The following is a 12,838-nucleotide window of genomic DNA, read 5'->3' as shown; positions in this document are numbered from 1 at the left end:
TGAGGGAGCTACAGGCCGCCATGAGGCCTCCCCTCAGCCTCCTCTGCTCTGGGCTGAACAAGCCAAGGGACCTTAGCTGCTCCGCATACATCTTCCCATCTAGACCCTTCACCATCTTCATAGCCCTCCTTTGGACACTCTCTGACAGCTTTATTTCTTTTTTATACTATGGTGCCCCAAAACTGCACATAGTACTCAAGGTGCAGCCACACCAGTGCAGAGTAGAGCAGGACAATCACTTCCCTCGACTGGCTAGCAATGCTGTGCTTGATGCACCCCAGGGTACAGTTGGCCCTTTGGGCTGCCAGGGCACATTGCTCACTCATATCCAATGTGACATTGACTAAAACCCACTGATTACTTTCTGCAGGACTGCTCTCCGGCGTCTCATCCCCCTGTCTGTACATATATCCAAGGTTGCCTCTTCCCAGGTGTAGAAATTGGCACTTGGTCTTGTTAAAACTTCATACCATTGATAATTGCCCAAGCCCTCTAATTAGTCAAGGTCTCTCTGCAAGGCTTCTCTACCCTTGATGGAGTCAAGGCCCCCTCCCAATTTCATAGTTTCATATGCAAATTTACTCAGTATATCTCCAAGTTTTACATCCAAGTCATTTATGAAAATAGAACTGGCCCTAAAATGGAGCCATAGGTAACCGCACTAGTGACTAGCCACCATTCTGATGTAACCTCATTTACTATAACCCATAAATAACAACAGTGTATTTAGTTATATTTTAATAATCTAAATCTCTATAAATCACACCACCAACAAGAATAACTCTAGAAGCTCCAGATCAGAAGGTATAAGGAGAGCAAAAAAAAAAGATCTGGGCTTACCAAATGACAATTAAAAAAAAAAAAAGATAGGAAGTCCTCTAGGATAAATAAGTGTATATATATCTCCTTTTAGTCTTTGCAGAGACCTGGCTGTCTTTATTTGGATACAACATAAAACTTTTGAAGTTGTAACTAAACTGTGAAGATGAGTTATTCCTTTACAGTGCAGTAAATGGAAAGATAATAATACATTCATTTCTAGTCTACTCCTTCAGATATGGGACACAGAGGAGGGGAAGATGTGCATCTGGGAACTGATGCACTGGAATATTCTTGCTGCCATCACGGTAAATATAAAGGGCTTTTTTATGCAGACCAAGGACACTCAGATCAACAGTAAGTGATGAAAAACACTAAGACTATTGCTGCTACTTGTAAATCTGGAGCTTTGAAGGGTGAATTAACACACAGGTACACAGTAAGAGAAAGCTACAAATTACAGCTGCTACAAAGGTTTCATGATACACTTTTAACTAAAAGAACTAATAAAGTTGCATGGCAGCAGAAATAACCAATAGTTTTACAATAAATAAATCTCTGAATAAAGAAACTAAAGAAACTTAAGATTGTTTCAAATCCTGGGGCAGTTCTTTCACAGACATACTCAGTTATAACTATTTAAGTACAAATATGCCAGGGATCAAGAAGCATATAGTATATGAGAATTACAGAAAACACAGGCAATAAATACATAAATCAAAAATTTGTAAAGCCTACAAAGATTTTTATATTTTTTAAGAAGGGACATGTGGATCAAGACAAAGAGGATATTCAGTATCATACATGACGGATAGTCAAAAGCCAAAAAGGAAACAGTGGTTGATAGACCCCAAGTGTAAGGACTGGCAAGCACACAGGAAAGGAAATCCTGTGCCAAGTGGACTGTGGTTCAGCATGCCATCTAATCATTTACAGAGATTACTGCAAAGTAAAAGCAGATGGAAAACTAGTTTACAGTGGGGCTAACAAGAACTCTGCTTCAGAGTTAATATGCAAGCCTTTGGTCACTGCTTAGTGTACATCAAGGGACTGCCATCTCAGTTTTCAAATAGTGAAAGGATTGGAAACAGACCCTCCTCCTTTCTGCAGAAAGGCAACTTATCTGGAATATTGCGTTCAATTCTAGACAGTCAAATTGGAGCAGTTCAAATGAAACCACCACAGATGGTTCTGGGGCCTGAGGGACTGATTTATGAGGAAAGATGAAAAGAATTAAATATGCATAGCTTAGCTAAGCAGTGACTAAGGAGAGAAATTAACAGAAATTTGAAGGGTGAAAAGGAAAAAGAAAGGTTATATATCATAAAAAGGAAGGGAACTTGGAACAATAGAACAAGTTTAATATAGTGTAAATTTAGGCAGAGTACCAAGATACAAATAGCACACCTGGATTAGATTACCAGGTAAAACTACAAAATCCCTAGTTTGGTATACTGTGCAGACAGACACGCAAAAGCACCAACAAAGGCACAGCATTTTTGGGCACTCAGGGCAGCCCAGTCAGCTCTGGCATCTCTGGATGGACCTGTGTGCTTTTGTAAAGACAACGCTCCAACAAAGTGGGGAAGCAACCACGAGGGCAATTTCGGGTATGTAGACCCATCCCAATGGCCTCTGAAGGACCTCTCTCCCTCACACTGCTATCAGACCTGTTCAAGGTTAGCCTGGGCTATGATTAGAACAGCAAGAACTCATGCTAGTCTCAGCTGGATCTTCACAGATAAGTGAAAATGAAAGCAGGCGGAGCAGGTGTCCTTATAACATAGTTTAACCTAGTATGTCAAGGTCACCTTCCACATCTACCATCTAAGCATTATACTCTTGGTCACCTAATACCATAGTCATATGGAGGCATATAACATAGGAGAAAAGAAGTGCAAAGAATCCCTTATCAAACTTAAGTGTGAACATGCAACAGCAATATCACTTTTAGTTTAAGATAAAATGGGAAAACCCTGTTGACCATTTCTCTTCTGAGGAAAAGGAGGAAAAAATTGAACAACTTCATCTCACATGAGAACTGAAAAAAGACAGTGTCAACTTATGGACTCCTAGTCTACATGAAACTTCAAGTTTGCACTGGGGAAATAACTAGACAAACATACAAAAAATACTTCAAAGCTATTGAAGAATCTGAAGTAGAAGTCAAATTATTGTTGAAGCTCCAACATTATTTCTCACAAGACAGAAAAAAGTGTTTCAGAGACACAATGAAGCTATATATTAATTGGTGATTAGAAGTACATCATTTAGATTGCTTTGAGCTTTATTTTTCACAATCTATGTGATTTACACAAACGACTACTGTAACTAATATCAGTAATGCAACTCACTAAATAAAATAATCATGTGCAGAGCAAAACACCTGAAGTACAAATTGTTCATTTCATACACAATCTGAGTATATTTTTTTTTTTCCTGTTTCACAATAAACCAAGTACTGGGTAAGGGATACATAGATTTCACATACTGCCTTACAGTCTCCTGTGGTAACATACTGAAGTACTATCACCCCCACAAAGACTGAGGAAAAAAGGGAAAAAATCTGCATGCCTGCTTCCATCCTTCCTTATCTTCAGCTTAGATGCCAATGTTTATAAAACTTTTACAGGAAGAAGCTTTGATTCCACGTATAGTAAAAGGATCACATTTGAAAGCTATTGATTAGCTTTCAAAAAATGACCTTAATAGACCGTTCTATTTTCAGCAGAAGTCTTTACAAGGTCTCATATATATTTCATATGTCATGCTTCATAACAGGATTTGCCTCAAATTTACCACAGCAGGGCTCCATCAGCCTGGGGTGGAATGGCCCAAATCTATCGTCTGTCTACATGCTCTGAATATGACTTCGATTTCTTCTGAAAAGAAAAACTGCATAGAAAGGCATTCAGAACAGTATTTCCAGCCCAAGGTATCAAACCTTGAAGGTTTTCCTTCTTCCCAAGAATAATACTTTTTGTATTAAAGTCAAATATGAAGTACAGATGAGTAATGCACACTTTCAAGTGAAAACCCAACAGGAATGTCTCCATTCTAGCTTGGCAAATGCCTCCTCATAAATGACCAGTGGGCCTTTGGCTCATATGCCATGCCTTCCAGTTCATACTACTTGCCAGTTCCCTTCTTCACAGAATCATCTAGATTTTTGCTGACCAGAGATCAAAACACACTACATGCCAGCTCTCTGCATCACCTTACAGATGGGGAAACTTGTCACAGATGATTGTCTTTCAACGTACACAATGAAACTGGTAAGGAAAACAGATCTGGCAGTATTATTTGCAATTGTGTTTCTTCGGATTACAAAAGACTGATCAATGTCATTTGTTATCTGAAAGAGAGTCCAGCAGTCAAAACACCAGAACTTGTACATTTCTTTTAGCAGGTCTTATTATGCTGTTGTTTGCACTGATGGCAGTTTCTTGAAAGCAAACAAATGAAAGATACACATTTCAAGATACATTTAAATTTATTATTATTTTTTTAAATGTTGGTAGTACTCTTTCATGATATATCACAAAATTTGCATAAGGACAACTCTTTGTTGTTCCCAAACCAAACTTCCATTGACTTAATTGATTTTCATTTGTTTAAGTACAAATTAAAATTAATTTAGAATTTTACTTGCTTTGAAATAACTATTTTTATACTGTGGCAGTTCTGATGCACGTATTTATTTCATTATCTACAGATGTTTTCTCTTAGGCTTTATAACTTATCAACTGTACAAAATTTACCATGATATAGCCTGAAATATAGCCAGATTTTGTCTGAAATAAGAAGAAAAAAAAAGTGATTATTTGGAGCAAGAACTTATTTCAGGAATGAAAATAAGTTACCGATTCTCAAAATTTTCACCAACTTTGTAATGAGAAGCGGCTACATCGCTACAACTTCACATGTTAAAATAGAGAGGTTTGGTTCGTTTTTGCTGTTCTCTATTCTTGCAGTAATCTTCTCAAAAAACATAATATCAGAATTCTGAGGCTTCATGCATGCTGTGCAATATGGTGAGAAAATATGATACTTTGACCTTTACAATCTTCTTTCATTTTCCTTTTAGGATCGTTATATTTCTTTGCTGTCTGCAGACTCACTATATTAGCAGAAAAAAAGGAGTATAAGTACCAAAAATATAAGAGATTTCTTTATAATTTCTTCACAAGTTCACAGTAAAGTTTTTCCGTAGAAAATGCTGATGCTTCTCCTTCATGGTAGATTTTTTTTTTCCACAGCATGAAACAAAATGTTCAAATAGAAATTTGAGGATGACTGTAATTTTCTTTGAAAATATTATAAATACAACCTATGCTTAGTTTAGTACAAAGTTGGAATCCTGTAGCCTTCAACTGTCCATGTTAGTATTTCTCCTCTTGCTGTTATTTCAAAGTGTATTTCCCCAAAATAATTTTATATTCAGTCTTCTATTTAGAATCTACAAATGAGTTGTTACAGTTAGGAATGTTTTATACACTTGGAAGCATATTTGACAAACAAAAGTGCAAAGATAACTGGGCTACTACAGGCCATTTTTCTAAATATCACTTTCAGTATCTATATACAGATATTAAAGGTTCTTTTAACTTCTTTCCTGGCATCCAATGTCATGATTCCTAAGTTTTTCATATCTAAATAGCAAATTAGCCCAAATTTTAAAAAGAAAAAAAAAACAACTTGACTTTCTGTCAATGTCATATGAACCCAAGAACAGAGGGGTATAAATAAATCAGTAAATTTAACACCAAGAGCTGGTGTGGAAGTACTATGTTCATAGGTTGTACATTTTCTTTTTTTTCCTGTTGACTTGCGCCTATCCTGTTATTGGCATAAGAGAGACAGAGAGGTTAACAGAAGTAAAAATGTTCTAGTTGAGGTTTTACTTGTATCAAGATTTGTAAAACAAAAACCAAAATTGCAGAATTAAAAACCACTGTTTTACCTAATTTTTCAGATATCCTTCATGACATGTAAATTATCATACCTTTTTTTTTTTTTTAAATCTACTTTGTATATCACTGGAACACTAGACTACTAGACTCAGTCTGTCAAAATTAAGGAAGAAATAATGAGTACTGCATTAGCATTATTTTTGTGTATTTTAAAATGTAGGTTTATGACACAAATGTCTTTCATCAAAATCCCTTTAATCCTTCAGAATTTCTTAATGCACCTTCACAGGATCTAAATACTCTCAATCAGTGGCCAGTCACACACAACTGATCCTCTCTCTCTATCTGGGCTCCCAGGGAAGAGGACCTCCCGCTCTTTTTCCCAATCTTATTTTAAGCAGCTGTCCTAGATATCTCATTCCAGTAATAACCGTAACCTCATGCCATAGGTTACTGGGTCAGAAGCATAAACAAGGAAAAGGAACATTTCTCTGCAGTAACATAAGCTCTCTTAATGCAGAAATAAACATGACACGAGAATTTGCTGACACAACCATGAAACACCAACCTCAGCTAAAGTGATGACTGCTGAACAGGGACCGGTATAGACATTGTGTTTGTACTTGTAGCTCTACATCTTACCACCATAAATTTTACTTTTTTGTGCCTCGAGCTCCTCATCAGAGGCAGATTCTCTATGTAACTAAGAGGATGTAAGAATTCTCAAGGACATCATAAAACGTACTACATAAGTGAACGCTGCATTCCACTCAACCCTGGAACAGAAGAAACCTAATTTACAAGAAGAAAACACTCTGAAGACTTTATTAGTTTTCTCACCTCACTAACGGTCCAGTGTGACAGAGCTATGTGTCTCCTTCACTTGGGGTAATCACACATCCTACACACATACTGCCACAGGGGCAAAGGGCTCCCTTACCATAGACCAACTTGGGGACTCCAGTTTTTTCCAGGCTCCTCTTCTTTTCTTATTCAGCCTAAGACAGAGCAATTCACTCCACTGAACACAAGAAATCTTCACAGACTGCCTCACTGTGATAAAGCTGACATGAACATATTACATGTTTCACCCACTGCATTGCCTCTTCCTCCTCAGGGGAATTAAGTTCAAGTCCCCATCACCTGTAAACTAAAACTAATGTATCACATCACATCTTCCCCCACCCCTTTCCAAGATGCATACACTTCAGGTAGATCTACTGCTGTGGCACAAGTCTGGAATCGAACATGACTCTGGGTGACACAAGAAGGGCTGAATTACTTGGCAACAGCACCCAGACTGAATTCAAAGTGCTAAATGAGAGCCTGGGACAACATGACTCTTTCCTTGAAAATATCCTGGAACATGCTAATGCAGTCCATCTTATAACCTTGGTGATAAAGAAGCAGACAACACCATAGGTGAAATGCTCGTCCAGCTGTGCTGAGTGTCCTACTGGTTAATAACTTTGTTGAAACAGAAAATTTATTAAAATGAAAAAGTGGGGTGAAATTAAATAAAATGGAAATCATAAGAATAATCCAAAGAATTTACTCTTCTTTTATTCATAAATATAACTTTATTACAAAATCTTCTGTGAATTAGTGTGAGAAATACTCAAGATGACACACATAAGATCATTACTGCTAGCTTTGGCCTTTCAAGACAAAGTGTATGATTAAGGTCTCTGGCACTGCAGACTGAAGTCAAGACAATATATTTTTTTAATGTAATAAAAGATCACTGGAGTATATGGATTTTTTAAATATTATGATTAGGAGGCAGTGAAAAGAAGGAATAAATCAGTACAGTTTACAAGATATCTTACAAGGATATAGCAACATTTAAAGGCCAACTCTTTCAGAGCATCTTCCATCTTCTCTAAGTAATTTTCTCCATAGACAATCCTTGCCATATATTCAGACACTGGAATGAACAAGGGTTAGGTGTTGGAGAAATCTGTAATAATTGCTTTTGTCTTGTTTGAAGTCCTGAATTAAATTCACCAATAAGCATCTAGTTAATATCTCCATCCCAGGTCTCTTTACGTATTGGTCTCTAACAACACAAAATTCAATGTTTCATAATTCCTACAAAGGAGATTAAAGGAATCAGAAAAAGAGATACTCCCAAAGCAGGGAACATAGATTCTGATGCTCAGATTTGATGTTCCCAGAATTTGGATAAATTCACTTGGCTCAGATTTTCAGCTGCTCTGAGTATCGCTCCTTACCAAAGTCTTCATTCCATTTTTAGATTTATGCATCTCTACAACATTGAGAGTGGAAATCAGACTTGTGGGTAATGAATTTAAGCTTCCTGAAATAAAGTACTGCTCTTCTTGCTACCTTTGGAGATCCCTTAGAGGAAGTCCAGAGTACAGGTGGAAAACCAGAGCCATAATACATAAATGATGTTATTTATGTCATAACTAGATATACAGGAGAGAGAAGCTAGCAGCAAGGCGCTGCCTAATTTGCAAAAATTACATTCATTTGTACAGTCTGTCACACAAATCACTGAGATAAAATGGTACCCAGCAGCTGGCAGATAACATGTGGCAGCCTCCTACAAACCACTGTGCTCTCTGCTAAATAGCTTGCACCAGCTGATTGCCGGGGAGAAGCTACTCACACAGGCAGGGACAGCTCTCAGAGGCAAAAGTGCTTGGCCACAAAAAGGAGATGGGCACCAGTAGTGGCAACATGAGCTGCTCAAACAGGCAGACGCACATGCTGCCTGTGTTTCAAATGCTGAAGGTGCCAGCTGAAGATGACACAGGGGCAGCAGCAGGTCTTCTTCCAGGGTTTTACTGGGATGAAAGACCTTGCTGGGCATTGCCCCAGACAGCCTGGTGTGACTACACAGCTGCCTTGCTTAGAGAAGCAGGAGGGTGGACTAGAGAGCTCCCCAGGCTACTTCCAACCTGCAATGTCCGGTGACAAGATGATGCCAGTACAGCTCATTTTCACAGCATCCTAGTGGAAGCAGCACATTGAAAAAATGAGGGAAAATTAGTGAAATTGTACTAAAGCACTAGTAGAAGAATAGGTATAGACCTTCTCAGCTCAGATCTCCAGTCTGCAGAGATTAAAGCACAAAGTGCAGACACATGCAACATCCAGGTGAGTTACCACTACAGTTCATAAAATGCTAGCTTTAAAATGCCATTAGTTTACGCCTTTTAGATACTTCCCTCTCCCTAAAGTAGATGCAGAGACAGTACTCTCTGCAAACATGTTTCCTATGGTTCAATGCCTTCTCCTTCTGATACAGAAATCATCAATGAAATGGATTAAACACAAAGCACGGTGTGGAAACTCGTGTGCTATCCCTTGTGAGGTTCAGCTGCTCTCAGCAGATCTCAGAACATCGCTGGTGCTGCCACTGGCACTCAGCCCTGGCCCATATTTGCTCCCAGCTTTCTGCCAAACACAGACATGAGTAACACTATTGGCATGTTAAGTCAAATGGTAAGGCTCAGAGGAGGAGCACTCAGGAGGGTTTCTCCTTCACTAATTACAGGTGGAGGTGGAAGCAAATTCACTAATTCTGTATGGAGAAGCACAGGCAGTAAAATGCCCTCCTGCTTTAGATGCTGGCTGAACCTGCCAGAAAGGCATTCTAAAGCACACTATTTGGAAGAAGTGCAATGGGGTAAAAGATAACGATTTAGTGAAAAACCTCTTATTACAAAATTCTGAATTTCGAAAAGAGGAAATACACAATATCGTCAAAACTGTGATGTACATTCACCTTTCCCTCTAGTGTGTTTTAGTCCTTCATCCCTGCCCTCTAACTAATGCAGTGAACATCCCAAGTTGAGAACCTCACATTAATCCTTCTCTCTTGCCAATTAAGGAGCCTATGGTATCATCATAGTCACATATACAGCATGTCATTGAACATACACATGCCAACATACACTTTCACTTTAAGAAAGTAATTTCAAAGCGAATGAAGACAGAACAGGATTTTTCTGACATCTTTGAGATATTATGCTGCAAATTCCCCATCTGCATTTCTCAAGTCTCGTGACAGGCTCCAAGACTTATTCTTAGACAGTGCCTTTAGAGCTACCCAGTAAAACCAATCTGTGCTTTTCATAATATACAAGGAATTTAGGCTAGGAGCTCCCATCAGTACTTGAAAGCACTTCCATGCCCAAGTCCCACTGAATCCAGACAGGAGGAAACCCTCATAATTCATTTCCCCTTGAATTCCAGAAATTATTCCATGGCACCTTAATTTCATAACAAAACATCAAAGAACCACATTATTGGTTTCTTAATGCAGTATTTTAAAAATAGTTCCAGAAATGGCCTTGGTACACTCACATTATATGAAAGACCACAGTCTGAGAAGAAAACCTCATAGCAATCTGCCATTTGTCATGTAAAAAAAAAAAAAAAAAAGTGACATAACCACTAGAAATCTGAAGTTTTCCAAGTCCTGTAGTTAAAAAATGCCCATGGCTAACAAACTCCTCCTGGCTGCCAAAAGCAAACATCTAAATAATAATTCATTACTATGATGTAAAGACAGCAATTTCCATTCAAACACTGGAAGCTTTAAAAAGCAAAATGCAAAAGGTAGAAAAATACCCAAGCTAGGAAGACAAGCACAATCTTGACAGACAGATTAAAAAAAAAAAAAATGCTGCTAGGAATTTGCTCTGCATTGAATCAATGCATTTAGCACAGATCCTAATTTCATGCTCTAAGGAGGTGCTTGCATGATTCAAGGTTAAAAGTTCATTTCATTTTTTAAGTTTGTCCCACCAAATAGCTAAATATTCTGATAAGGAGAGGACACAAAGGTTTGATCTACATAGATAGTGAGATGTGCTCTTAATTATGAGCTTTTTCATTTCATTTCTCATTTGTAGTACCCTTGCAAAGTGTAAGAGCAGCGTCCAAGGTTGTCCTTATAGGCATCTTTACCATTATGCTATATATGACATTTCTTCTTTTGGGAAATTATTTTCTTCAGTGATTAATTAGAATAAAAAAAAAGTTTAAAGAGCTAATCAGTATGAAGTTCAGAATGAGAGCTTTATCATACACACAATGAAGTTGCCTCTGAACAGAGGATAAAAAGAAACCCTGCTCTGCCTGCATATTCACATGCAAAGTAACAACTCCCCTTCCCGACTACCACGTTGACATCATGCGGCATCTGCCTCCGACTTTTTGCATACGCATTGAAAAGACACACCTCGGAAATAAAAGACAGCTTTATAATCAAAATAACCATTTTGTTACTTACAGCATTTGATAAAATGGTAATGAGACATTCTTTCATCTCAGGCTGTAGTCTTGCTACAGGTTTCAGCATTCTCTTCTGCTACAACTGTCATGCCCAGGAAATGCATTATTTAGAGCCCTTCCTCAGGTATCCGGTGTACCTCAGAATACATTATTTAACGCAGGTTCTGTTCCAGGATCTTGCAGAGGCTTCCAGGTCATCCTCACCCGGCTGCTGGAGTTACGATAAACCTCTGTGTGTCTTGAACCACGACTACTGCACGTGCTATTGTAGCACGACTGAGTGACACTGCTCCTAATCCCACATCCCCAGGAATAGAAAGATTTAATTGGTGTGCACTTGCAGCCACATTCTTCCAGCACTGAGGTGTGCTGCTGCACTGCGGCTCTCGCAGTCCTGCCAGTTAATGGCTTTTCAATAGCTTTCAAATGGCAGCAAACTAAGCTTGATGAGTGGGCTCGAATGAAATCGCAGAACAAGGGATCTTAAATTTTACTCGTGCATGGCGTTTGTGTGCCAAATGTGACCAGATTCTTAGCTGGCACCGAAACAGGATTATTTTTAGTTGCCACCAGTTGCTGTGTGAATAGGAAATTGATATAGGTTCCCCAAAATAGCTACCTTTTAGCATCACAGATCATTATGTCAGTTTGCTGTAAGGTAAAAATCAGGACAGAGCTCACAGCCATCTTCAGACTCTCCTGGTTTATGCATGGGTTCGTTTAAATTGAGCTGAGAAACATGCTTGGGTGTACATTCCTCGATATGCTCTTGTTTTGTCATTTCTTTGTATTACACTGCATCTTTTTCACAGATGGAGTATTTCTGTCAGAAGAAGGAAACTGCAGGCTCTGCATGGTTTATGTCATGAATATGTGTGTTATCTAATGATATTGTAATCACCGATTCTAAGAAAAAACGCCTAAGAAGACGCATCACATTTAAATATGAAATAGGCTCCGCTGAGAACAAGTCCATACAATTATTTAGCAGACCCCGGAACAACCAGTCAGTGTATCCTGACGCATTACCCGCCTTCAGATTAAGGGCACACAAAAGGCAGACCTGCATTGTATTTTAAACACCCAAACCGCATCATCCTCTGAGCACAATCCCTGCATTACTTTCCCAAGAACAGTCACCTAAGTATTTGGTTACTACTTCTTCAAGAAGAACTACAGCAAGACATTTAAATGAATCAAATAATAATTTAAGAAAATGGTGTTCAGAGGGGATTTACCTTTGCTTACCATTTGTCATGCTTACCACAGTCATCATTTCACTGAGTGAGAGCTCTTGTAAAGGGAAACTGATAGCCCAGCCATATTTAAATCTTTTATTCATCTGAAAGGTTCTCACTTACTGTTTTGTATACATAACATTTTTAACAGCAATGGAGCATTAAAGGGACTACAAAGGGAAAAGGGTCTGTCTCATTAGTAAGGATTACTAATTCAGATTCTATTAACTATTCTGCAAAGTTCCCACAAGAGCAGAAAGATGTATATTCAGAGGCTTCCCATGATCCATTAGCAAAACCCTCAGGTGAAATCTCTCAGCTCCTAACAGCCACATATTTCAAATCTACTTTTAGGTATAATATGCACAACAATAGTTTTGCCAGAGTAATTATTTAGGTGTTGTTGTTGTTGCTTTTTACTCAAAACATCATTTTTCAAAAGAAAAGGAAAACAGTACAGAAAAATAACCTCAGGAAAGAGGGATAGATTATATAAAGCACAATACAGTAATTACATTACCATGGAAACTTTTTCCTGTAGTGTAAAGTAATTAAGAAGTAAATTTTTCCAGACTTCCTTTCACACATATCTAACAC

The 12,838-nt window shown here is 38.2% G+C and overlaps 1 protein-coding gene across 2 annotated transcripts in view; it reads right to left on the bottom strand.

Moving 5' to 3' along the window:
* MYO16 (myosin XVI) overlaps positions 1-12,838 on the bottom strand; it is a 374,412-nt gene that overhangs the window by 291,257 nt on the left and 70,317 nt on the right. Inside the window, exon 1 of one of the 2 annotated variants that reach the window (XM_032185970.1) lies at positions 11,002-11,362. The exons of the other annotated variant lie outside the window; for it this stretch is intronic. Within the exon in view, the coding sequence (XP_032041861.1) occupies positions 11,002-11,029 (28 nt within the window). The 5' untranslated portion in view covers positions 11,030-11,362. Of the gene's footprint in view, positions 1-11,001; positions 11,363-12,838 lie in introns of those variants that run through there. 2 annotated transcript variants of the gene reach the window in all.

Source organism: Aythya fuligula, chromosome 1 (assembly GCF_009819795.1).
Source record: "Aythya fuligula isolate bAytFul2 chromosome 1, bAytFul2.pri, whole genome shotgun sequence".
Lineage (NCBI taxonomy): Eukaryota > Metazoa > Chordata > Aves > Anseriformes > Anatidae > Aythya > Aythya fuligula.
This window is presented reverse-complemented; position numbering and strand designations above follow the sequence as displayed.